Source organism: Macrobrachium rosenbergii, chromosome 54 (genome assembly GCF_040412425.1).
Source record: "Macrobrachium rosenbergii isolate ZJJX-2024 chromosome 54, ASM4041242v1, whole genome shotgun sequence".
Taxonomy (NCBI): Eukaryota; Metazoa; Arthropoda; class Malacostraca; order Decapoda; family Palaemonidae; genus Macrobrachium; species Macrobrachium rosenbergii.
The window spans coordinates 34,029,367-34,057,137 of record NC_089794.1 but is presented as its reverse complement, the minus strand read 5'-3'; the positions used below and the strand labels follow the sequence as shown (position 1 = coordinate 34,057,137).

The 27,771-nt window shown below is 37.2% G+C and overlaps 1 protein-coding gene across 42 annotated transcripts in view; it reads left to right on the top strand.

Annotated features, from left to right (window-relative positions):
* The window catches only part of rols (rolling pebbles), a 605,989-nt gene extending 584,801 nt beyond the window's left edge, over nt 1-21,188 (top strand). For 5 of the 42 annotated variants that reach the window (XM_067097857.1, XM_067097859.1, XM_067097866.1 and 2 more), the window contains exons 3-16: nt 2,957-3,046; nt 3,668-3,925; nt 4,693-4,824; nt 6,093-6,170; nt 7,592-7,834; nt 8,762-8,902; nt 10,395-10,502; nt 10,833-11,090; nt 11,532-12,868; nt 13,177-13,584; nt 13,890-14,569; nt 14,807-15,002; nt 15,206-15,306; nt 18,263-21,188. In XM_067097857.1, coding sequence (XP_066953958.1) covers nt 2,957-3,046; nt 3,668-3,925; nt 4,693-4,824; nt 6,093-6,170; nt 7,592-7,834; nt 8,762-8,902; nt 10,395-10,502; nt 10,833-11,090; nt 11,532-12,868; nt 13,177-13,584; nt 13,890-14,569; nt 14,807-15,002; nt 15,206-15,306; nt 18,263-18,503 — 4,271 coding nt within the window. In that variant the 3' untranslated portion in view covers nt 18,504-21,188. The remainder of the gene's footprint in view (nt 1-2,956; nt 3,047-3,667; nt 3,926-4,692; nt 4,825-6,092; nt 6,171-7,591; nt 7,835-8,761; nt 8,903-10,394; nt 10,503-10,832; nt 11,091-11,531; nt 12,869-13,176; nt 13,585-13,889; nt 14,570-14,806; nt 15,003-15,205; nt 15,307-18,262) is intronic. The other 37 variants (XM_067097860.1, XM_067097868.1, XM_067097876.1 and 34 more) reach the window with 11 other exon arrangements.
* The last annotated feature ends 6,583 nt before the right edge of the window (nt 21,189-27,771 follow it).

Sequence of the window (27,771 nt, the reverse complement as noted above, 5' to 3'; positions counted from 1 at the left end):
TGATACAGAAAAATTTTATATTTTAGCTAATGCCTTCGAAGAAGTATTTGTCCCGACGTAAATCCCGGCTGGTAATTAGTTAATGAGTTCATATTTGGAACCAAAGTTTCCTCTAGTATATCGATTGCCTTCGTGAGTCAGCAGAAGGGATTAACCCATTTATCATGTGTATTGTCTCACTACTTGAAGCTGATGATAAGATTAACGTTTATATTACGACTTGCGCTTGCATGCAAACCCTTATCACGGCTTCATTCTTAAGAATACGTGCACTGAGTCCTAATTATGTAAATAATTATGTATTTTTAGTCATAAATTATATCACATATGTAATTTTTGTGTTGGGATTGGGTACACTTAATTATATAACATTGGTCAGTTACCTTTGTGCTCTTGAATTCCCTTATTCTTCAGTGTTTTTGTCAAGTAAAAGTTTTTAGTAATTTTTTTTCTATAACCACCCCCTCTCCCCTTCCAGTCCTCATTATCCGGAATTTTAGATCCTTGACGTTGTATAAATTTCTTAATAAAGTCGATTATATATCCCTTTATTCCGCCCACCCCCTTTGCCTACGCTTTCGTAATCAGAGTGGTAGGCGCCAGCCACAGTGATAACAGGTTTATCAGCTGCTCGAGAGATTCACTTTGGCTCCTGATAAGGCCAGTAGTCGAAGGGACGATGACTCGAAGCTGATTGCGGCGTCTCCCTTCATCCTTTATAGGATGTTCATTTCGATTTTATTATTATTATTATTATTATTACAAAGAAACTCATTCGAGAGATTGAGAAACAATACAAACTCAACGGCACCCAAACGGCCATTCTGTTCAGTGAACTTTGTTTGAGCGAGTGTCTTCTTCCGAGATATTATTATTATTATTATGGTACAAATTTGTAAAAAGTCCTACGAGTCGCTAACCACCCCTCCACAGACTGGAATACCAATTTGTGAAAAAGTATAAAACATCCAAGAGATGAGAAGTATAATGAAATACAGATGAAAATAACTAAACAGCAATCGTACAAAAAAAAAAATCTTTGACAACAACACTTGATTTGTCGGTATTTCCGTCAGCCAAGGTGCCCACATTTGGTTAACATTTCAGTTCGACTGCGTCCTTATTGTTATCGCTACTGAGCTTGATTATATCTATTTGTTGCCTTTAGAGTGATATGCGTAAATATGTGTTAACGTCTGTGGAAAGAAGAAAAAACGTGTAGTAAAGAGATACGGTCACGCTCGGTCAGGTGTCTAGGTGACTCATCCGCGATGATAAAAAAATAGCACAAAATTTTATTGCCTTTCCAGTACGTCACCCTCCCCAGCGTTCTTTCCCACTACAAATCCCCCTCCGTTTTTTTCTACGATTCCCTCCCTCCGCGTGATAACCGTTTTCCAATCAATCTCTTAAGGTTTGGAGATTAGAGGAGATCTGTCAATGGCGAAGATAAGAGCGTGGAGCATTCTTGAAAGCACAATGTGTACTTGGAGGGGACTGTCACCGCGAGTTAGATTTTATGGCACGGATTGTTAAAGTGGGTTCTGGTTATCCCCATTATGACTGGCTACATTGCAGTGGCGAGATTAAATTTCATTAAATAAGTCAATAATAAATTAATATCTTTAAAGAAATTACACGGCACTGTTCATTCGTAAAGAACTCTGAAGTGTGTTTGACCATTGCGGAAATCCCAGCTGTAATAAAATATTTTATCCGATGCAAATCTTAGGCAGTTTTGTAGTCAATGACCTTTTTTAATTTGTCAGTCCTCTGAATTCACAAATCGTCTCAGAGGATGCCGTGTTACTTTGTAGTTTGTTATTAAGCACGTTATACATTACTGTCATTGTAAAACAAACACCACTTTTAATTATCACCGTCATCAACTGGAAGGGGGAGGGAGAGGACATTGAAACACCAGACACTTGAAGTGTCGCACTTAGTAGTCATCGGACCACGTGGCCCACGGAGAGCCCCTTCTTTAATATAAGGTCTCAGATGACAGTTCACAACCACCCGTCCCGCGACCTGCTCCCAATTTTGCTCGTCATTGAGAGTGCCCAAGTCAGACTTCGCTGTCAGTTCATAATTACCTCCGGATTTGAACGTGCCTTGTCGTGTTACGAGTCGAGAATTACCAGTAGTTTTAGTTACAATGGGTTCATTCAACAAAAACTTTTATTTTATATATACGTTTGTCAAGTGCAACTAGGTTATTTCAACACTTGCTTAGGAAATTAATTTTTCATGTTCCATGTGGGTGTATTTACTTGTGAAATACATTTCACACTCAGAAATATTTTGAGCTCACTTAGTAGTCTCTAAAAGCTTTTCCAGTATATTGAAGTTTTATCATATATAGATATTATATTTAGAATAAGTAGGAACTCTGGCTGTCCAAGTAAATTAGCGTATCATTAAGCCCATTGATTTGATTTCCCATCCGTAAGCCTTGTCAATAATTTTCATCCCCGTTTTCTCATGTAGGATAATCATGTTTACCCTTCCCGATGTAGATTGATATCCGGATAAGGGTACGTGGGGATACAAGGCCTTGGCGTAGGATATCCAGATAGGATCTACATCCTGCCCGGAGGACATCTCGATGTTCCATTCATTCTTTTGTCTGGATTAGATCCGGTGATCTGATATCCATTCTGAGACAGGGTGATCGAGAGAAACAGGTTGATGGAAATGACTTCAGATTCTTTGTCTTTTCCTGTTACCATGTGCCTAAGCTGCGATAACATTGGGTTTATGAGAGACTAGAAGTATTTTTTAATTGTTTTTCTCACTAAAAGGACAATCTGGTCTTATGCTATTAAAGGCTCTTGTTCTTAGAGTAGCCAGCCCTTTTTGTTTTAGGTATAACCAAAAATATGCAGGTTATCTCGCTCTCTCAGCGTGTACCTGTTGCATTTTATTCTGTTCTAATGTTACCATTTCCTTACAGCACCTCCGAAAAAGATACAACACTCACAGTCTCGGACGTCGTTGTCACCAGCAGGAGGAGGCCAGGGACGATCCAAACTCCTCACAAATGGTGAGTGCAGCTTAACCTAGACTAGATATACTACTTCGTGTAGTGCATTGGCTGACATCTTCCAGATAGTTAGATTCAGGTTTCTTAGCTCTGACATTGCATGAAATTAGGTGATTCAAATTCAGGTTGGAGGAAATATACCATACAGTGTACTGTCATTTTCAGTGATTTTTGTAAATTTATTTCACTTGTATTATTTCTCACCATCTTGGAACTCAAAACTTGTGGTTTTCCTTCAATTACTGAAGTGTGGTAGTTGATGTTTTTATACTATGACTCTTTAATGTTTGAAATATAATTTTCAATAGAATAGTTGTATGATATGATTAGTTGTATTTCATGCTTTGTAGTAAATAGATTTTGTCTTTGATTTTTCAACTCATATGTATCTGTTGTTTGACTTTTGTAATAAGCATTTGCAGAAATATGACCCTGCCAAATAAATCAGTGCCTCTGTAGTACTACACAAACACACATACAGATTGCAATAAAATTTTATGGTAACCATGTTGTGTCACAAGCAGTGAAAGGACACACTGCTGAGGAAAAATTGCCTCTTGTTTTGACATTTCCCTTCCCCATTTAACCTACGTTTCCCCTTTGCATTAATCCTTTCTTTAGGCACCTTCACATCCTACTTCAAAGGTGGAGTTGACCCAGGACTCCCTCCAGAGCGGCCTTCCCCATCCCGTTCAGTTTCCCCTCGTCGAGGAACCATGAGTCCCCTCTATGCCTCATCTGCTCCACAGGGAATCATGACACCTGCACAAAACATTTATTCGCCCCTTGGTGTCCCTGGGAAGGAGACGCCCTATGGCACACCACCCACCTATTCCTCTTCCTCCTCCCGTTTCATTCCCTCGCCTGCTCCACCGAAAAGTAAGTTTGCAGAATCTCTCGTATCCCAGTTAACCTCAGTTCTCAGCTCTCTGTAATCTGCCTCTTCCATAACACACCATATTGTCATCGAAATTTCAGAGGAAAATGTAAACACTTGGAAGATACTTTAATTTCTTGTGGATTAATATTTGCGCAGTTCTTTATTGGCTTACTGTTGAGAGTGGGAAGTGACTTGCAATGTTCAGTTAAGTATAACTAAATGGGTATCTTAACTTTGTTGTCTTATCAGCATGGAGAGGTATTTGATCTTTAATTACAAATTAAAACAAATCAACCCTTGCTGGTGCCTAGAGCCTCTTGCTTTCACCACCTTATATTCATCCAACTACTGTATTTTGGGGGTTAATGCTTACATGCACTGGCTTTTTCAACTTCATCTTATGATCATGAAAAAGATGCCTTCTCCTATGATTACATATGACTAAATTGCTTGTTTTGGGGACTGGATTAACTAGCAGTATTTGAAAACCCATCACTGAATGATCACTGAGTGCTTGAAATGTCTAAGGTGATTAATTATATGTCCAAGCATTTTTACAAAACATTGCTTTGATATATGTGATATAACGATCTTAAGGCAATAAGTGAATAACACTCATTGGTTTAATGTTGTGAGTTTTAACACCCACCAGCCTCATTTGATAGAACTAAAACAACTTATTCAAGTCCCCCCTCAAGGAAGATTAGGGTGAGGGCATTTTCCCAGTGGCTTCAGTTGCTATATGGTTTTGGGTGCTTATGTACAGGTGTTGGAGGGACGCCTTCCAGTGCCCGCCGACGAGGGGGTTTCAGCCCTCGCATACCCCCTCTCTCTCCTTGGTCCAGAAGGTCCCCAAGGCCTAACACCGTCAACGTGGACTCAGCACACCACCTAACAGGTAGCCGGAATGGGAAAAAGCAGGCACCTTTACTAATATATCCAAGGAATAGACAGCTTTCGGAAGTCTTCTATTTTCCTTGGTCCTGGATCTGGATTGTTAGTTTTGGGTGAAAGAAAGTTCTCAGTAAATTTATATGTTTAGTTTACAGTCATAGTCTCCAAATAAAACTAAAATTTTTAATATTAGTCATTGCACAAATATAAGAGGGTATTTACAATGATACCTCAAGTCCAGATTCAGTTTTAACTCATGATTGCTTAAGACGTAGAACATGAAATTTGTATTTAAGGATGAGCGGGAAAAATATACTGTATGTGAATGGGTATGGATAGTAGAGCATGTTTTGAAAAGGCAATTTTAATAACAAAAATGGTTGCACATGGAAAATTTTGTCTATTAAGCAGCTGAAGGGCTTTGTTATAGTAGTTTGTTTTAGCTTGTAGAATGTTGAGCCGTGTGGATCAAATTTTGGAAATTTTATGGGCTGTTTGTACATTGTCTTACGTTTATTTAGGAAACTTAATTTTTGGTAGCCACCATTATGTTCATCCCAAATGTCTATGAAAGTGCTAATTCTGAATTACTATAGAACTCTTCTAAGAAGTTCCCAGGGGAATATAGGTTTGAAGTCAGTAGACAACAACCATAATCTGAATTGTTTCCCAAAAGACAGTACAGTATAAGGAAGGGATGCTTACCAATATTAGACATTTTTGACTGCATACTTTGGTGAAGGAAACTTCTTTACATTGTAACATTTCAAGAAAAACTAACCCTCTCTTTTGGCCAGATAAAGAATAGACAAATTACTGACAGGTGTCAAGATCTTACTATTTGAAAGGAAATAGGACATGTATTGATGTTTGTCTGAATGCACTGTACATTATTATATAGAATACCTGTGTTTCATTTAACAATTTTGTAGTTATGACCAAAACGGGCAATGTAGAGGCCTTTAGGATTTAACAGTTAGATAAAATGAATCTTGTGACGTCTTTGTGCAGTTGTCCTTGTGTTCACCGTACACACAAAAAAAAAAAAATACTAATAACTGGCAGTAAGGTTGAGTCGACATGAAGAAAATCAAGCATTTCTGCTTGAAGTCAATTTGCCTGTGGCAAAGTATTCTCCAAAAACAACCTGGATACGAAAAATATCCTCCTCCTTATCTGTAGACTATGCCCCTAAGTTAATGAATCCTGTAATAATGAAAATATTTAACTAACCACCTATTTTCCTCCACTTTTTTCTCTCCCTTTACGTAGCTCTACTCTCATCGTCGGACAAGAAGAGCTCGAAAAATATCAGTCTTGCTCGCAGGATAAAATCCCTCTGGAGTATAGGTACTTAATCATGCATGACTTTGTAGAAGAGCTATTTCTAATTCAAGAAGCTGATTTAATTTTTTTAAAGGCTTATTATGAAGCACGATTTATCTTCCAACTCTTCTCTAGCTTGGGCCTGTTAAAGGAGCATTTTAAAAGCATTGTCTCCTGGTCTTACCATTTGTAGCAAAGTTTATCATGGTGTTATCAGTGCCAACTTACCTTTCATCTGTCTGTTTAGCTGTGTTCTTTTTAGAGCAGCAAGTTATTCAGGTGTTAGCTGTTGGTTATAAGGACAGACAGTCCATGATGTGCTCAGTTGCAAATGAAAAAGTGCTCACAAGCTTTGTTGATTAGATAGTTAACTTGCTTTCTTAATTAGATCACTCCATTCATTCCTTGCATTTATCTGTGGTAGTTACTGTTGCTTGCATTCATGTCAAGTAGTCAAAGCTGCTGTGTTCCTCATGCTGTGTACTTCAAGAGTACTGTAATGTGTACTGCATATGTGTGTGTATGTGAAATTGAGCATACACACTGATATAAGTACTGTATATCCATCAGATATTTTATTCAAGATTTCTCTAAATCATATGTATGTTCATACTGTTCTTATATTTTGTATGGCAGCTTTAACTATAACAGTAGTGTACATTAATTCAGTGACATTTCTGTTATATTCATTAGCCGTCCATGAAAAATAATTCACAATCCATGAAACCAGATGGTAGTTTTGATTATTTACTTGCACCCCCTCAATACATATTTTGCACTGATGTAAACTCTTGCATGCTGACACACTACACAAATGCACACATTTAAACTGTAAATACAAGGTTTGTTTTCACTCATTAACATGCTTGGATGTAAGATAAAAATGCAGTAATCTGGTTTATAAACAGCTCTTGAAATTTTTAGAGCAAAAATTTATTTGTATATTTTCCTGGTAACTGTGGTTTCTGTCAATAGTCTCCCCAGTGATATCCTAAAAGGCTATCAAATTTTTATTCTGAAAGCCCTTTAAGTGCTCTTGCCACTGCTTTCTCATAAAAATGCATAAAGAAGGGAATGGTATTTCAGAAAATGCTTCGTGATTTTAAAAGCTCACTTCCTAAAGCCATTGCTATTTTTTCTATTTAAGATTGAGGCTTTGGTTTAGGAAATCCCTCATTAGTATTCTCATCCCATTTGTATACTTTTCTTCCGTGTTCTTTTCCCTATCAAAGTATCTCTTTTAAGTTTTCACATCTCTTTATAGCACTTTTCCCAAAATTAGCTTTGCAGAATTAAGTTAAGTGCTTCTGTATCCTGTGACTCTAATATGACAATATTTCCGTGATAATTTTAATATATTTAGTTTTTACTATATCTTACAGTTGTCTTAACAGCAATACAGTATTGATTGTGTGCACATTTCCTCATTGTTATCTACCTTTTAGATGATGAGTGTGAAGGAGACACAGAGGCTGCCAGTGGAGGTGGCGGAGGTGCTGAAGCTAAGGATGGAAGTGATCTTTATATGCGACTTGGTCTCCTCCTTGGTGAAGGTGCAGCGCCTCCGTCTTCAGCGGCACGTCAGCCTCGAGCTGCCTCTTCCCATACATCCTTCAGTTCCCTCTCTGCTTCGTCAGAGGTCAACACCACTGCTTCAAATAATACAAGTCCAGTTTCCACTTTAAATGGTAAGATACATTTTGTACCCTTTAAACCTAAGCCAGATTTCTTGTAAATTACCGTAAATTTAGAGCAGAACCAATTCTGCAAGTCATAGTGTATTAATGACAGTTTGGGAGTGGTAGAATTACTGCAGTAAAATATTGCCTCTAGAATACAGTACTCCAAAAAAGTCATGATTTTTTTTTTTCATGTGAGAGTATTCCACTAAAAATAAAAAGAAAAAAGAAAGAGTACTGTACTGTACTGTATATCTTTACCTCTTTTTGTGCTACTCACTAATTTTAACCAGCTAAATTGTGGTGAACTTATGCTAAGTTCACAGCTGCTAAACAAATACTACTACTTATATACTGATACTGACACTGACTGACTGCTGCTCAACTTCTTTAAATACAGTAATATTAACCATTTTGCAGTGTAATTAGTCTTTTAATATCTTGAATAAGATTCATTCCATCAACATACCACATACATGTTGGCAAACATGTAATTTACAGTATTTGCACATGCTGTATTTTCCTATAATGTATGACTATGAAACTGCCCTTGAATGAAAATATTATATGCAGTGCTTTTCTATTGGTCATTAAAATCTCTGCTTTCTATAATGCAGATAAGTAGCCTCCACCTTATCCAGAATCATTTCTGTTTTAATGTTACAGTACCAATATTTTATTTTAGTGCTCTTTATGAAATAAAATTGTCATTCACAAGGAAAAGATGTGAAGTTACAGCACAGACTTCTTCAAGCAGTGCTGGAGTTGTAATATTTTGAGAAGGCAGATAATGCCTTTTATTAAGTTTTATCAAAGGAGAAATAAGTCTAATAGTGTTGTAAGTGTAATTACTAGCATTTATAAACCTAAATACATGGTTTGTTCTGAGTAAAACCTCACGCCTGTGACTCTCATAGCATGAACCCATTCCAACAGGCTCCTCTGAGGCTGACCTAAGACTCCCAGGTGCTCGAGACCCATCAGTGGAAAGCATGAATTCACTCATGTCTCATGGTGCTGGCTCTTCTAATGCTTCAGCCTCCCCCACTACTACACCTCGCAGGCACTCAGTCACAAGTAAGTACCTTTGTGCCTGTACATTGCGTGCTTGCTGTTTTTATTTTGATTTTGCCTTGTAGACATCTATTTTTCAGTGTAAAATTCCTCATGTTTTATTTGTGGGATTTATTTGTAGAGGGTTTGTATAAATTGCCTTCTTTGTAGAGGAGATAAAACATTCATTATTGACATTTAAAATTATTTTATTTTATTATTGCTTTCCATCTGTTGATAATGCTAAATACTAACCCTTGGAATAAAACAATATTTTTATATATTGACTGCTTTATCTCCTCCAAAAGTTATCTGCCTGAATTACCAAATGCTTTTTGATGATTTGCATAAAGCTACAGGCTGTCTTGAAGTTTAATACAATTCATTAACGTGATTCTACAAAATTATACTTCACCTTTTAATAATTAAAGATCAATCATAATCTTAAGCAGCTTTGTTACTTCTCAGAAGTAGCATGGATGGACCCTAAAGTGCATTGCAGCTCTCTTTTTTATATATTTATTTAACATTCCAATTAACTATAACTGAATGACTGGCTTAGCTATTGGCTACATTGACTACTGACCAAAATTTATCAGGTATCCCTACTTCACAACCAAGAGATACACTTTGGGACAAAACCTGTCACTGATAGTTCAGAGATCTATTCAGAACATGAACTCAAAGAAGCAAGCAGCTCACCCTCGAACATTTCTGTCATATGTCAAGATTCTAAAATTGTGTCCTGAATTTGATTATGAAGTACAAGGGGAAGGACACAAAGTTTGTCATGGAGTTTAGTGTTTAAATATTGAAAACATCAGAAAATAGTCATCCACTTGTTCAAGAAAATTACAGTTTAATTTCGGAAATTTTGTGCAGGAAATGTTTTATTTGGAAATTTAGCAAATTTTATTAAACACATTGTGCCTTTCTGCTTTACATTAGGAATTCAGCTTTCCTTCTGTATGATTATAGTCTCAAAAATATATATGGCCTTACTTTGCATAACCTTATGCTATTTGAGCTTTTTGTACATGCCTGAAGCTCTGTAATCTCTACTGCATTATCCTTTCTCTGATACTGCTCTATTTTCTTGTATCTAGTCAGAGCCTAATTTTCTGGAATCTTGTTCTAAAACTCCTCTTAACTTTAACTGACTTGGTAAATGAACAGTTATTACTACATTTTCATTGAATTAAAATATTTTTCATCTCATACTGGCTGTTGGCTCACTCATGCATTTGATTTTTATAAATGAGGGGCTGCGTGTCAAATTCCATCCTTGTTTATTTGCTCAAAACATTATTGAAAGGTGCATTTGGTGAGCCACACTAGTCAAAATTTAATGAACAGTAAGGACAAAAGTTATTCCCTTAATGTTGTATTATCATATGACAATAGTTCTCAACATTTAAAGAGAAAGAATGATGCATTTTTGTGTGATTTCGCCTTGTAATTTAAGCTTGTTTTTATGGTATGTTGTTTGAGACTAACTTTATGCATGTGGTGTTAGCATCACAGCCTGGCCAAGTGGAGGAACTGAGTCTGTTTGGAAGACGGCGGTCCTCTGTCCGACGCTCAGCTCGTAATGCGCACGTGAAAGGCCCGATAGATCCCAAAGGTAGGTTTCCAATGATGTCTTGTATAAAGGGGTTACCATATATACAGTTTTCATTTAGCAAGGAATAGCATTGGTATTAATCAGTTTAATTTGAACACCCTTGAGAAAAGTAAACAACATTAATGGCAGATGATTTCTATACAGTAGTCAAGTATTCATTATGACCAAGTGAAAAGCAAAGGACATTATTGGTAGATGATAATTATAGTAAAATATTCATTGTGCCCAAATGATTTGATTTTGGGAATAAGTTAGTAATTTGTCATAATGAAGCTACAGTGTGTTCAGTGTGTTGTGTCTTAGTAAGTGGACAATAAAAATTTTTTCCAGTGCGGTTTGCCAGTTACCGAGGCGCCCAGCTGAGCTTACGACCGTTGTTCTTTGAAGTACCACAGCAAGACCCTGATCCTCTCTTCGTTGGCCGTGCCTGGCTCTATCGTGAGATTGAAGCTCACATTACCTCTGAAGCTCCTACAAATCGTGGTATAATTATCACAGGAAATGTAGGAGCTGGTAAAACTGCAGCTATTTTGCAATTGGTAGAGTACAGTTGCTTTGGCCGAAAGAGAGATGAATCCATATATCAAGGTAAAAAGCTCTGTTGTACTGTATATTTCAACTTTTTAGTCCAAGCTTACAGTTAAGGAATTTTTTGTTTTGTAGCAACTTAGTACCAAAGTACTAAGATATTTAACTATAACGAAATTTGTCCACATCATTCTATTAATACTCTAGCATCTCCCTGCAAAACAAAAACTCACAAGCCTCCTAAGTATTGACATTATAACTTTCCTCCTGTCCCACAGGAATACTATGATATTTTGGAAAATAAATGATTTTAAGTCACCTTAGAAAGGGTGCACCTGCCAATACAGTAGATAAAGGATGGACATTGATGTTTAATAGATATGTACATGCTGAATATTCTCAGCATTCATTCCTTTGCCAGTCTTGGACGTTACCTTTGGTTATATGTTTTTATGTATGTTTTCTAAGATTAATTATTAATAACTTTATGTATATTTTTAGACCCATACAGCAAGAATGGTGGATCTACATACAGTCGCATCAGCTTGATCCCAGAAGGTGTGAAATCCTTGGCTTCTAGAGTTGTAGCCTATCACTTCTGTCAGGCAGAAAATTCAGTCACTTGCCTCGTTCCTGATTTTGTGCACTCCATTGCAGCACAGTTGTGTCAAGCACCACAGCTTCATGCTTATCGTGATCTACTGTTGGCAGAGCCCCAAACTCAGGCTTTACTAGCACTTCCAGCTTGCATTAGTGACCCATCATTAGCCATGGTGAAAGGCATACTAGAACCTTTGCACAATCTTCGACGTTTAGGAAAAATTGGACCAGATCCTCTACTTATTGTAGTAGATGGACTCTGTGAGGCAGAGTATCATCGACCAGATCATGCTGACACCCTTGCATCATTTTTAGCTCGCCATGCTGTAAAACTACCTGCTTTTGTTAAGCTGGTGGTGAGCGTTCGAACACAGCTAGCAGACTTGACACAACTCCTGCCTTTCCACCACATCTCCCTCGACCCAGATCAGCGTGCAGATCCTGCTGCAGACATGGCAACAAGAGACCTGTGTGATTATGTAGGTTTTCGTTGTATGCATTCACCCACCATAAGGTCAAATATCACAGTAACACAAGGGAAGATAGAAGGTGGTTCCTCCCAGCATCGCTTCACCCAGCACGTGGTTGCCCAGAGCAGAGGCTCAATGCTATACATCAAGCTCATTCTGGATCTCATTGAAAGAGGTCATCTTGTCATGAAATCAGGATCTTTTAAAGTTCTACCTCAGTCACTGAATGAGATCTTCCTTTTGCTTTTCAACCTGAGGTTTCCCAGTGTGCGCAGTTTTGAAAAAGTTGAGCCAATTTTAAATGTGGTGTTAGCATCTTTAAATCCTCTAACTTTGCCTGACATATATCACTCAGTTAATGCAGGCCTCTTATATAAATTCCTGTCTTGGGATGAATTCCTAAGTAGTTTCAAGATCCTAAACTCATTTTTAGTCAAAAGATTGGATGATACATACATGCTTTTCCATCCTGCACTTCGAGAATGGCTTGCACGACGTGCTGAAGGGGAATCAGCCAAATTTGTCTGTGACACAAGAGCAGGTCATGCAAATTTAGCTTTAAGAATGTCTAGACTGGAGTGGCCTTTGGATGCTGAAGCCTCCTTAGAACTTGGTCATCACATTTTGAAGGCTCATGTCTATAAGAACATGGCACGTGCCCTTCCACTATCTCCACGTGACCTCCAAGCACTCTGGCTTGCACAGTCATCTCATAATGTATCGCAGGCACTAGCATGTACACGGAACTTATACAGCCCCAATACCAAGGTAAGCCTAATATTTTATTGCACTAAAAAAGTGAAATTGTAAGTTTTTCACAGCTGAATAATAGTACATTATTTGCATTGCAAAATATATGTCTATAATTTAGAAGGATAACTAGGTTCATATTTTTAATATAAATAACTTTTATATTAAGAGGCTTCAGGGCTTCAAATGTTTTCAGTTTGAATTCTGTTAGGTATATTTTGTTGTACAGTATATAGTAAACTGTATACTGTATTCGTAAGTAAAGGCCTCTGCATATATTAAATCCACTTAAGAGTATAGCCTTAACCAGACATGTCTTTCACCAGGTCTCGAGGTTGTTGCTTCTTGCTGGTGCCTCTCCAGACTATCCAAGTGAACATCTTCATAACTCTCCAATCCTAGGAGTATGTGCTCACCAAGGTCACACAGAAATGGTTGCACTTCTTATAGAATTTGGTGCTGACGTAAATCAAACTAACAGTGAGGGGGTAACAGCGCTCGGACTTGCTGCTGCACGTGGCCATTGTGATGTGGTGAGACTCCTTGTTCAGGCTAATGCATCACTGACTATGAAAGATAAGCAGAATCAAACACCGATGGTTCAAGCAGCCGCTGCAGGTCATTTGAATGTAGTAGGCTATCTCCTTTCATGTGACTGGCCAGGACCACATGACTTACTCAGGAACCAGGCTCACCAGTCTCTTGTTGCTGCTGCTTCTAATGGACATAGTAATGTAAGTGCAAAATCATGTGGAATTTTTAAAGTATTTTGGGTGGTGCATTAATTTTTCTTGTTGCTCATGTTAATTGAGATTTGTGAGAGAATGGTAGTTTAGTTCATTAACTAATGTTTAATTCTAGTAATCATTAAATTTTCCATACAAGTTAAGCATTATTGTGCTTGCAGTTGAGTTGCTAAATATTGTAAATTTGTTATTCTAGTAATCATTAAATTTTCCATACAAGTTAAGCATTACTGTGCTTGCAGTTGAGCTGCTAAATATTATAAATTTATTAATCTTATTGGGTTATTTTCCAGGTGGTTGAATTTTTATTAGACATGGCAGAAGTTAGTGTCGATGGTGAAGATACAGTTACAGGCGAGACAGCATTAACTGTTGCTGCAGGAGCAGGCCACACAGCATTAGTCGCAGCTTTATTACGAGCTGGAGCTAGTATAACAAGAACAAATTCTAGAGGTGCCTCGCCTCTCACTTGTGCTGTAAAGAATGGTCATTATGAGGTCGCCAAATTGCTGCTAAGCCAAGGAGTTGTTGTTGAGAGTCCTGATGCTTCTGGCCGAACACCTCTCATGGTAGCTGCAGCAGAAGGACACTTAGGCCTAATGGAGCTGCTGATCTCACGAGGTGCCTCGATCTCAAGAACAGATAGGGAAGGTCTCACTCCTTTGGGTTGGGCTTGCCTTAGGGGCCATGTGCATGCTGTCCAGTATCTGGCAGATTGTAATGCAGACCTAAATCATGCTGACAAGACTGGAAGGACACCACTCGACCTAGCTGCCTATCAGGGTGACCCAATTGTTGTACAATTTTTACTTGATAGAGGATCATTAGTGGAACATGTTGATATAAATGGAATGAGACCTCTTGACCGTGCTATCAGTGCCCGCAATGCCGCAGCCGTGCAGTGTTTCTTGCGACGCGGTGCAAAGCTGGGTCCTGCTACATGGGCGATGGCAGCTGGCAAGCCTAATATTCTGTAAGTATCGAGTATTTTTTGTAATTTAGTCTTTTATGCACAATAATCCTCAGCGTACTCTGTTTATATTGCATGTGTAAATTCATGTGTATCTCTTGTATCGTTTGCTTTTTTATCTTTCGTGTCATAAAATACTGAAATGGAAAACCTATAATGAATTTTAATGGCATTGTCTACAATGATTACTGTGCATAAGTAGGTGTCAGAGACAACTGATTTTTCTTATATCTTTAATAGAATAATGCTACTAAACAAACTGCAAGAAGATGGAGTGGCTTTGTGTAGGAAGGGTCGTTTAAAAGAAGCTGCCCACCGTTTCTCCTATGCTTTACGTAAGCTACCCACTGGGGACCAAGGAGAACACACTTCAACCTTCTCTCATCTCCGATTACACCTTACTCTCAATCTCTCACGGTGCAAAAGAAAGATGAACGTAAGTCTATTGATTACTGTATTTTTTAGCTGTTTCTGGGGTCAAGTTAGATGCTTTATGTAAGTATTAATAAATACATGCAATTATAACATTAAATTATAACACCAATTATATTATTTTAGTTTTCAACATGGCTTATAATGAGGAATGGGTTCAATGAAAACTACATTTCCATATAAAATAATCATATGCACTTTTTGCAGGAGATTGATGAAGCAATACAGCTAGCTGATAATGCCTTGGAGATGAAAAGCGACTCATACGAAGCATATTATGCTCGTGCAAGAGCCAAGAGGGAAGCTAAGTAAGTGTGCTTTAATTTTTTCAGATTCATATTGTAAAAATGGGATGAACAGTTAGAAAGTTTTATTAGAAATAGATGTACATTAATACCATTTAACAAAGACAGTGGCTGTGATAATTGGCAGTTTATGACGGTGACAAAGTAAACAAGCCCTAAGAAATTGACTTGAGGTTACAACCATATCTTAACCAGCAGTTCTTACAAAATATATAGGTAATTTTTTGGTTTGTAAAGGTGACTTTTTTGTTTTCATTTGTCTTTAGACAAGACTTTATTGTTGCATAAGTATGCATGATATATATACAAACCATATTTTCACCACTTAATTTACAATGCAAAGTTCATTTTTGTAAGGAGATCGTTTTTATGGAGACTTAATTCACATTGACACCTGTAATGACCAAAAGCTGTGAATAATCAAAACTCTCCTTGCTACATTTTTATATGTAATCATTATTTTAATTCATTACCTAAAACCTGATAACAATAGTGTTTTATTTCTCATGTTTTGGTCTGTACAGGTGACAACAGTAGGCAAGTTTAAAGATGAGGAGATAAACAGTTAATCTCCTATTTGAGATAAATATTTTTCAGAACTTAGGTGGTTTAGGCAATGGTAATAAAACAAAGAATAGTAGCTTCGTAAAGCTCTCCTGTACAGAGATATGTTCACTAAGTAACTCTAAGAAATCCTTCTGAATTGAAGATTAATTGCAACCATTGAACCTGTGAAGAGAGTCAAGAAACATTTTAACAAAAAGGGACATTGCCATAAATTTTGAACTACATCATTTCTGTCTGTTGTATTTAAAAATTACTGCAGCACATTCTAGAACAACCCTCTCTCCTTATTTTTGTTTTGTAATTAGAAATTACAGTTAAAATGTTATGTTCTTTTTATTGAAATCCAAATTTCTTCCAATCTTCCCCACATAAATGTAAAAACCCCAGGGCCCCTTAGCATCTTTGCTTTTTGTTACTGCATGTTTTCTTGGCTGCAATTTTTAAAAGTGAGAAGGGAAATCATACTTATTTTTTAATTTATTAGTTTATTTAACTTTACTGTCATACGGTAATTTCATCATAGCTTTAACGTCTTTGGACTGTCATACAGTAATTTCATCATAGATTTAACGTCTTTGTTCCAGTTCTTTTCTTTATCATATAAAATTTCTTTCACTTCTTTAACACCTTCTGGGCTTGCAAGTTTCATTAAAATATTTTGTTGATTAATTTCTTCCTTTATATATTGTGGATTGCATATTCTGAAAGCCTTGAAAAATAATCTCACTATGTATGAAAATTATCATTCGTAAGACTTTGCGGGAGGTTTTTCATAATTTGGTTTCAAATCTCTGTGTTTTGTATTGCCTTCTCATCAGCCAAAGCTAATGTAGATCCCTGTATTGTCAGTTAAAATGTTAATTTTATCAGTTTTCAAATTATAAATTTTTTCACACAGTGTATCTACACACATTTTGTGTGTTCTAGAGAGCAAAAATGCTACCTACATATCTCATCCATACACATATTTTACATCATTACTTCTTAGAATTCCATTGTCCCGTAGTCTGTATGTATATCTTACCACCATAATCAAAATATGTTATCCACACACAACTGATTAACTTACAAATGTTACTACATTGGAAAAAATGTATACAGTACATCACTTCTTGTAACTTAAAATGGAAAAAGCTATTTATAATGAAGACCAAGATTTTTAAAATGAACTTTATTCCCAAAGTTACCAGAAAGTCAAGTCAGTACTTGAATGGCTCTCCTAAGATTAATAAAGAGAACATACCACCCTGCCCCACAGTAGTTTCATTAAAAAGCTCTCTCCCTCCCCTTCCCTTCCTTCCCCTCCCAAGAAATAAAAACATACGCTCTCTCTTAACAAAATTATAGAGTAATTATGGGTGGGATTAGTGTCGTTGTCCCATCTAAAAACATTTTAATGGTTTTTCAGAAAACCTACAAAGCCTATTATTTTCAGTTTTGCAAGAACTTCCTTATTCACAGATATCCTGTTAGAAAAAGCATTTGGGTGTATAAGAATTTAAGAAGGGTGTACTCATTTCCTTTCCCATGCAGTAAACTTGGTAAGCTAATATACACTTATGTAGACTGTTTTCCATACCACAGTGTGAAGAAAGGTGTACTATAAATTTTATTTTAGTGTTTAAAATTTGCAATCCAAAACACGAGGAAAAAGTTATCATACAAAATTATTTTCATAACAATACAGTTAGGAAGAAATTCAAATTATTTCTAAAAAGAATCAGGCCTACTGGATTTGATTTAAAAACCAGGCTTCAATTTAAAGTACTGTGATAGGAAGAATACTGGAAATCCCCAGATTGCAAGAAGTCAAGGGATTAGCAAGGACATGTGTAGGTGTAAGATGAATTGCAGACAAAATCAAGGGGCTGTCGTAAGCTAGTGCAAAATTTTGTAAATAGTTCATATTTACAAATAGTTACAGTGCTGAATAACAAGAAGAAAATATATGAATAGATTTATGTAAAGGGAGATTTCTTTACCCTATCCATGTTTTTATAAAAACTAAAATGGAAGTGAGAGAAATCAGGTAGAAAGCATTGTTATACATGAACTTGGATGATTCTTACTGGTGTATGCTGGCTATAGAAGTTCATAGTGAGATCCATGTTTTTACCAATTAACTATATTTGCATAAGAGGTATTTTTGTTCGAGAATATTAAATTCTGTCGTGCCAAAGGATGTTCTGTTTAATTTGGTAGATTCACCGACTTTTAATACCAAAACATTGTACTGTACAGTATGTGATCTCATTATTAATTTCCCAATTACCTTTATTTCCAGTTTCAATTTGTCACTAACTATTTTGTACTGTATGCTTTTAGTGATTCTATTTTAATAAGGAAATAAATCTGCCAATAACTGACTAATAAAATCACACTTACCTTTCAGGCGTTTACAAGAAGCTCTTGAAGATGTGAATGAAGCTGTGAGGTTAGCTCCTCAAACAAGAGATGTACGTCGCGTTCTCATTAAAATTCGTGATGAAATGCAAGCGGAGCTGGACTCCTGCGCTTCTACAGACCTTGCACAACTTCGCCAACTAGCTGCTTCAGTTGACACATTATCTGAAGCCGACCTTCCTATGACATCAAGCATCCTGTCAGAATCTGGATACTCTTCAAATATTTAAATCTGAAGGGTCAGGCAGCTTTTAGACTCCAAACATTTTAGTTACTAAAAAAAAAGAGAAAAAAAGAAAAAAAATTTTTTACATGTTTTAGTTATCCTGGAGTCTTAAGCTTTAGAGGAAGCATAACAGTAGGAGTTCTTTCAAGAAAAACTATGTAGGTTATAAGAAAGTTTTGAATGAGTCAGCACAGAATAGTCAGCCCCTGTGCACTTATAAAGCCAAGATGTATCCAGACATGACTTACCGGATTTATCTTGTTTCCACTCTGTACTTGGAGATAATAACCGTAATAATTCCATTCAAGAATTCCACTTGATTTGAGACTTAACCCATAAGCTACCATGAGCCTTCTGAGAGAAAACAAGAAAAAATGCTATTTTGTTTTTATGTCTCATTACTCTTGTCCAGCGTTCATAATGCCATTCGTTTGTGAATATCCCTTTTTGGTATGTTCTTGTGGCGTTTACTTGTGATGAAAGTCTTCATATTTTAATCTGCTGCATGCTAAAAATTTTTTATATATATAGCAGGTATTTATTTTGCTACTGACAAATTAGAATGTAAGGCAGTCTCAAAAGGCTCATGTTATGGACTCTGTTTATTCCTGATTGTGACTGTATATCCACACTCATGGTGATCCTACAATCTCTGACTGGCTGGGTAAGCTTGCCAAGACTGGCCTTAACAAGCTGGCTGAGACTCACCTGATGTTGACCTCTTGATTTGGACTCTTGTAAAAATTTCCTTTGGTGGCCAGAGCTTTAGCTTCTTGCAAGTAATTTTTTCCCAATTTGGCTCTTTCTCTGGCCCCATGTAATTGAGATGATGTCTCTAGCATTCTTGATCCTAAGGTAGTGCTCTGGTGATATTGCTTCTCTTCCTGAAAGCAGTCTTCTTCTCAGAGCATTACTGGAGGGTTGATTCCTACAGCACATCATTGTTAAGGAGAGTGGCTAGACCAGCATTTAGACCCAATCAGCCCACTAACCATCTGTAGAAGGTGTGCTGACTGTTAGCTCATTGTTGCTAAGGATTTTTGTAAAATATTTAACAAAATATTTGAATAAAATTCTTTAAAATAAATCAGGAACTTTACAAAAGTATACATTTTTGGTATTAAAAATAAAATCCTTGGTAGCATTGCATTTTCCTGCATGCCTAATTTATGGCTCTAACATCAGTACTGTGCACTCTGTCATTAGTCATCACGTGATAGTTGGTGCTTGTGATGTTAGAAAATTAAAAAAAAAGCAAATATAAAAAGTGTGGTTATACCTAGATCCGTATGAATGATGGAGTACGCCTGATAATATTCCTGCCTGAATGATGTGAATAATTGGGTATGCCTGGGGATGATTGTGTTAGCCACCTGCCTGTTTGTGGTATGTTTATATTTATCCCCATGTATTACTGAGACACTTGTGATATCTACAGAGACCTCCTGAATCTCCTGGATGTCATGACATGCTCATCTCAATATTAGGGAGGCAGGGCATGGATGACTTACATTTTACCAGTGTTAGTGAATGTATTATATGTTTATTGTTAATCCTCCTCTTATCATAGCTTATTCTAAATGTTATAAGTGACCTTGCCCAAGTGCCCTTAGCAGCCTTCTGTTCTCCTTGTTAGTGTATCCTCCTATTAAAACAGTGTTCAATTTGCTGCTAACATATCCTGCCTCTCTATATTTCCCCCCTCGGAGTGTTACCTTGTAATTGTCAAGTTTTGTCAATTTGGTGAGGTTAGGCCATGGATAAGAACAGAAACCTGAAGATGTATAGGCTTCAAAGATAATTAGGGGCATCAGCAGTAGCGTGGTTGAAAAAAGCCTGCATTTGAACTGGTTTTTGTAAATCCATGTCTAACCCTCCTTGATTAGAAAGAATCTAATTGGCTATAATTATTAGTTGACGATTGGCACTTCTTAAATTGGCATCCACTATTACACACTCCGCAATAGTCTAAACTGGGTATATCAATAATGGCATGACCCCAGAAATATTTACAAAAATACAGGTAGACCTCTTTATATTTCAAAGAGGGCTTTTCTGATTGTACAGAGACTATTCCTATATGGAGGAATATAGGAAATCAGTGTAGCTTTTAAGTACTACACAGTACTGTGTAGCATTGACACATGGGTTGCCCATGTGTCTTTAGGGGTCATTAACATAGGTTTACTGAGTGAATTTTTCCTAAATTCTCTTTGTACAGTAACCTTAAGCTAAAATGGCATAGGGGTGAAGAATGTGTATACACTGTGTGAATGACGCCCACGGCGTAAGTTGCTAGTCATTTTTAATAGAATTAAGAGTGATGGTGACGACAGGTTCATGAAGTAGCAATGCAATTTTTTATACATACACATACATATACATATAGAGAATTATATATGAAAACAAATAAAACATATTCAAGAATATAAGGAAACAGAACTTTCTATCTCCTTTTATTAGTTTTATATTATGATTACTTATCTTACAGTTGAAATGCTACATTGACTTGTCTAAGAATTGTAATGTGTTGTTATGCAGAACTCACAATTAAGTGAAATATAGACTTGATCTCTTTATTACTATTATATTCCTGATCATTGTGCTGCCAAAATTTTTTATATATTGTAATATGTGCTGTATATGTAATTGAATGGTCTGCTATGCATTAAATATGTCGAGGTAAATACTTAAGAGTTTTATTTGAGCCTTGCATTTATTTATTGCTGCAGTAATTGTACAAAATGATATTTTACCAGACCAATCAGAATTAGAACTAAGACATAAAAAGGCTGCCAATATAAGAGTAAAGTTAAATATCCTTTAGGCAACAGCTGTTTCAATTGCTGATACTTGTTAATGAGGAAGTTAAGGTGTGAGAGAGAGAGAGAGAGAGAGAGAGAGAGAGAGAGAGAGAGAGAGAGAGGGGGAACCCTGCCCACTAAACTGGTGGGATCTCTAGCTTTCTTCCAGTTGCAGACATACATGGGGTGGACAGAGGTGGATTTATGATAAAATACTTCAGGTTTGCTTCATGTTACCAAGAGAATAAAAATCTTAATTTTTAAATATAGGAGGCTTGCTCTTAAGTGGGAGATTTGTCTTGCACAGCTGACTGGCACTATTCCAGAAATCTGGAAACATGAGGTTAGGAACTCCTTCCAAGTCTGAAAGTCTGCCTAACAGCAAGAGACTGATGAGATGATCTATCGCCACTTGCTAGTGTGCACTTTCCCCAGTTAGATGGATCAACAAAGTGATGTTTATTCCTGTAACCTCCTGCAGTGTGTAACAGAGGTGAGAGGCTGATAGGATCACCTACCAGAATTTATGTTTACCAATTCGAACACAATCATAGGAAAAACATCTAAAGAAACCCTTCCCTCCTGTCTAAAATACAGAAAATCTACAGGGATGAATAATAAGGCTCTACACAGCCTACCTTAATAGACCTTAGATTTCTGTACAGGTTCTTGGTTAAGTAGCTCACCTCCATCTAGCCATACCAACACAAACACAGGCAGGAGTATGGAGTATCAAGGAGGAGGCAGAGGAGGGGAAAGGACCATATCCTTCCAAATGTTTTACCATCCTAAGCCCAACTATGAACCTTGTGAGATGACTTCTGTACAAAAAGGTTGTCCTCCATACTCTCCAAAGGTGGAAGGGAAACTGGTTATTGTTAACCCTTTGAAAAGAACATGCCCCTACGTGACCAGGACTGTTCCCAGAGATGACTTGCACCCTAGAAGGCAACATCATTCGGTTATATATGTAATGACTCCTCTCATGTGTGGACATGGACGAACGGCAAGAGGGGTAACTGGGAATGAGAACCCTACTAGCCTGCTCAAGGCAGAGACCAAGCAGATGGACATAATCGGATCTCATCTGCTCCACTGAAACGTTAAAAAATCTCCAGACACACATGTAAAGGAACAGAGAGACTTGTCAAAAAGACAAGCTAACTTAAGACTGGCCTTTCCAAACGTCGAAAGGCTCAATATGGGAGGAATGAAAATAAAAAACTTATCTTTAAGGCCTGGAGGTTGGGACTGAGGCAGGAAGTAATTGTTTAAATGTACACAGGACCCAGTCCAGACAAAAGAAGAGTTCAGGTATTGGGGAGGAATGACAACAGGCCACAAATCCATTGCTGTGCTAAAATAACATGCACATATCCACCAGCAAAAGGAGTTGCTGTAAATGAGTAAGAAGTGATCAACAAACATTGACCTGAACTATACCTGGAGATTGCCCTGGTTTCAAGTACAGTGACATGATACCAACACTAATCAAGCTTCCACATTGGTGTGGGTGGTACTGGACCTCAACACACACAACCAATAACAGACACCAGTGGACACACAAGAATGTCTACACAGTAACAACAGGTGCAGCAACTGCACTGGAAACCATTCAGCAAGTTGACTGGCACCATGCCAGTAGACCAGTTCGGTGAGCAAATACCCCGAGGGATGATACTGGTCATGTTGGTCATGGAATGGAATGGAATATAAAATTTAGGTCAAAGGCCAAGCACTGGTACCTATGAGGTCATTCAGCACTGAAAGGGAAATTGAGAGTAAAAGGTTTTAAAGGTGTAACAGGAGGAAAACCTCTAAGTTTCATTATGAAACAACTGTCAAGAGATGGTGAAAAGTAAGATGGAAGGAAGAGGATATGAAAGGGGATACAGTGTAAGGAATGAAAGGGGTTGCAGCTAAGGGCCAAAGGAACACTGCCAAGAGCCTTAAGTAATGCCTGCAGTGCACTGAGTGAGGTGCAATGACAGCACTACCTGCTACAAGGGATAATGGTCATGAGTATTAGTGGAGTAACAAACCTATGGGCAGTACTTGAGCATAGGAAGAACACGGTAAGTAGAGTACATCACTGGAACTGAGTCTGTCCTTAAGATAAACGTCAATGAACCAACATAAATGCAGTTACTGTAACTGTGAAAGGCTATCAGTGCCATCAAAACTGGAACAGTCCAACCATAGACAAAAGGCCTGCAATCCTTAAGTAGGAACCCAAATGGCAAGCCTCTTGGCCGAAGCCAAAGGAACCCAGTGAGAAGAATGCTCAGTGTGCCCTAAGGCTGACTGGAAAGCCTAGCAACTCCCAAGAATCAGAAAAACCAAATCAAGCAAATATTTCGGGGTACAAGAAACTATACATATGCCTACAATCATCATACCAATGTAGAGTGTAAGGAGAACCAAAAGAGATAACTTTGCCACTATCCAAACATTCCAAAAGTGGCATGTAAGTATAATGGGAGAGCCTGAGAGTAATCCACAGGTGAAATCATGAGTCCTATAACCACAGAGGCACTGGGAAAGGGGAAGGAATCCTTGAAAGACAATACCAGAAAAGAAGAAGAAAACAATCCAACCCTGCCATGGGAGTATGGCTGACAGTTGGTAACAAAGTGATGAAAACCAACAATCTCCTCCAAGTACTTCAGTCCCAAAAAGGAATCAAAGACTGGTGTCTCCTACAGGAGAAGGAATGCTTTTGAGGAATTCCGGACAACCCCAATGAGATGACTCCAAAAGCCCACCCCTCTCAAATTACCCAAAAGCCTGGGAAATGTGGAGAGGACAAGGACATGAGACAGCCAACCTGTGTGATCATGCTGGGAGATGCAAGCAAGCATGAGAACAGAAGTTGCACAAGCAGTGCATGTGCAAGAACAAATTACACTCACCCTAGCATAAGAAGACAAAAGCATATCAACAATTTACTATAAACCATATTTTAGTGATGTACAAAGCTGCACACTTAACTCTAACAAGTAGGTAGGTTAAATTATTCAAAGGAACAACAGAATATGAAAAAACTCCCAAAATATATGAAAGCATACTTTCCAGATATGTAACTATACAAACAAGACACCATCATAACAGGACGACAAAGATTAAATGTTTTGTATGAGCAATTATACATAATTGTAAAAATGTGACAAAACTTGGAGCCTACAAAAAAAGCACACTCGTATAAGGGCCACAGTCTAGCAAAAATACCACCCAAATATCATTCTCATATCCATGACGTGGAAAACCCATGGGAGAATACAAATAAAGGATATAACAACACAGCTTCACACCTGAAGTCAAGTTCTAAGACCACAGAGCGCAACAATGGAGACATCTCAACTTAATTATGCCCAAAGGAAAAGTGGATGTTCCATCAACCAAGTGGGTGTGGTTTGCCCCTCTCACGTGCTATACATGAGTGCACATTAATTATCTTATTAATAATATCAATTTAATCAATTTTCAAAGTTTATTTTTCATTAAAAATTATCAAATCTTGCTTGTTAACACGCATTTGACTATAAGAAACTCTGAGGCTAGAAAACTGTACTGTACAAGACCAAAATTAATATTCAACAAATAAAATCAGACTGTATGTAATTACATGATCCAGACAAACATCTTAACAAAAAATGGAACACTATTAGTAGTAGCTAGGAAACCAAGCCACATAATAAAAATTCATAAAATAAACAATAAGCAAAATTCGTTTTATGGTCAAAACCAGAATTACTGAAAAGGTGAGGAGGACTAAACAACTTGGGTTACAGTCCAATATAGGCCCTTTAATTTATGCTACAACCTAGATTTTTTTTATTTTCAGTTTCACAAACTGTCTCAAGTAAAGCCTTTTAATTTTCTTTAACTGGTGTAGATCATCCATACATAAGAATTCTGTACAACTCTTGGAGACTCAGTGTAAGAAAGTACTAAAAAAAAAAGCGTGTGACCATACCTTCACCCATTTTCTGTTAATTCTTTGCCTCCTAGACAATTAACCCAAGGCCAATTGAAGGGACAGAACAAGTGCATCCTTCTGAAACAATGATTCTGAAATTTGTTTCGGGAGGTCGAATAGACATGCTAAGCGGGAGGAATTAAAAGGTATAACCCGATGTTGCAGAATCGTAAACCCCATTACAATGAAAAAATTGACTGAGACAAGATCCTTGAATACCCTTCACAGTGAGTGTATGCACTAATTACAGTATCTAACTGTACTGTTATCCATACATCGTCAAATTCACAGGGATAAACTAGATATGCAAGCAAAAGGGTAATCAGCATCTATCCACGTTAAAATGCCAAGCAAAAACACAGGGGTTCTAACCAGGACTGAGACAGTGAAGGTGGAGATGTAAGGTAATAACTGAAGGTGAACTGTGGGGTTGCAAAAATTACTGTATTAAAGTACAGTATAAACAGTTGCAAAATGAAGATACTTTATGAAGCTGAAAGTTACATGTGTGCTTGGATACAGTGTCAAATTGTTTTTTGCTTGGGGAAACTATTATTTAAACAGTTCAATCAGATCAACTTTCATATGGCTAGCCAGATGGGTTTATTCTGAATAAATAATAACAAATTCCATCCACTACTAATTTAATTAAACAAACAAAATGGTTAGAAATAAGACCATCATAAAATATGTCTAATTGTAGTATTGTATTGCATTCTGGGACTGGGTCAAGTGGGTTATTTGTGACAATAGCCACTTCCTCCATTTTCTATAACTATTCCAAATATCTCTAACATTTAATTCATAGCTGTTCTTATAATTTTTTTCCAAATACTATGCAATTGCATCTTTCCACATTACCACTTTGTTCAGACACTATTTTGTAAAGTGGAGTGAAGCTTTCCTTGAGACTGTCGGTTCTCTCTGGTATTTCCTTTCCATTTAAATACTCACTAACAAAATGATGCACATATGACCATAACGCCCTCTCTCTGGTTTTCTGGTGAAGTTGAAGGCTAAGCCGCCCCCACCCCCACACCCAACACACACACACACACACACACTAATCACACCCTTCCGTTAATATCGCTGATAAAGACTTTGCATGTGACATACACCTAGGCAGTTTCCCTGAGAAGGAAGGACAGATGGCCCACATTCCACTCTGATGACATGCACTCAAGACCCAAAATCACAAATGACCTTTTCTTGGGTTACTATCCATCCTTGATCCCTGCCTACAGGACCTGCAACTCAAAATGTCTACAGGCACTCCTACACCAACTCAAATCTCATGTAATTGATATTACAGCTAAGTCATTAGACATTCTTTGTTAGCTCTCAAGAGTTCAGAGCGTTCAAATGCCCATCTATTCTGACCACCCGCTTCTTGGTCATGTAGCTTTAATCAAATTTAAGCTTATTTTAGTAATCTGTTCCCCTTTATTACTTAAAAGTATAAAATCAAAATTTATTACATCAGCACTGAAATACTATATAACCAGAGCAAAGACTGACTGAAATTACTGTACTTCAAAAAATGACTTATCACAGTAAGCTGTAAAGATATATAGCTAATGTTACTGCACCACTGTGGTACCAAGTATCACCTTAATTTGGCACCTATAAATCCACAGACACTACAAAGAAATTTCCTATACAGGTACTGAACTTGAGTGAATAAATCTGACAGCCTTTCCAAAATTTTTCCTTTTCTCGATCTGGTCTTCTTGACTGCAGTGAGTTACTCAAAAACAAGATAAATGTCAAACGTTGTATATCTGGATTCGAAAAACTGGGTGGGATAACACATTTCAGAGTTTTTTCATCAAATACTCATGGGTCAAAGTAATGATATCAAATTTTAAAACAGGACAAAGTTACCATTTATTGAAGATGACGGGTTTTATAGATGGAAAAAGAAATCGCAAGACCAGCCATTTTCAATCAGGTGTTAGAAGTTGCATTTTTGGGTGCTTAATCAACATTTCCATTTCCCTTAAGCCTTCATGAACAGGAATTAAACATATTTTAGCATTTATACATTCTGGATATAATTTGTGGGATGAAAACTTGATCTGTTGAATGAAAAATATAAAAAAAATACTCTGACTTGCTTTTCTGAGACTAAGGACTAGGTTCAAGCTAATAATAACGATCATAAACTTCTCGAACTAGGATCAGGATGCGTTCTTAATCTTTCCACCAATTTAAAGGGATTTAGAATGGAAGGTTCCATCTCTGTTAGGAGCGACCTGAGTGGATGGTACAAAAAGCATGCTGATTCTTTTGGCTGTTAGGAAACTTAGCAGAAAGGTGACCTTTAGAACCATGTCTTCTGAAGAAGTTTTCCATATACTGTACGTTCATGAGGAACTCTATTTAACTAGGCTGCAAGTGACATGCATGAGACACATAAAAGATAAAAATTAAGAAATTAAAGCTACAAAAAAGAAATAATGGAACAACGAAGGCAGACTTTTGAAAAT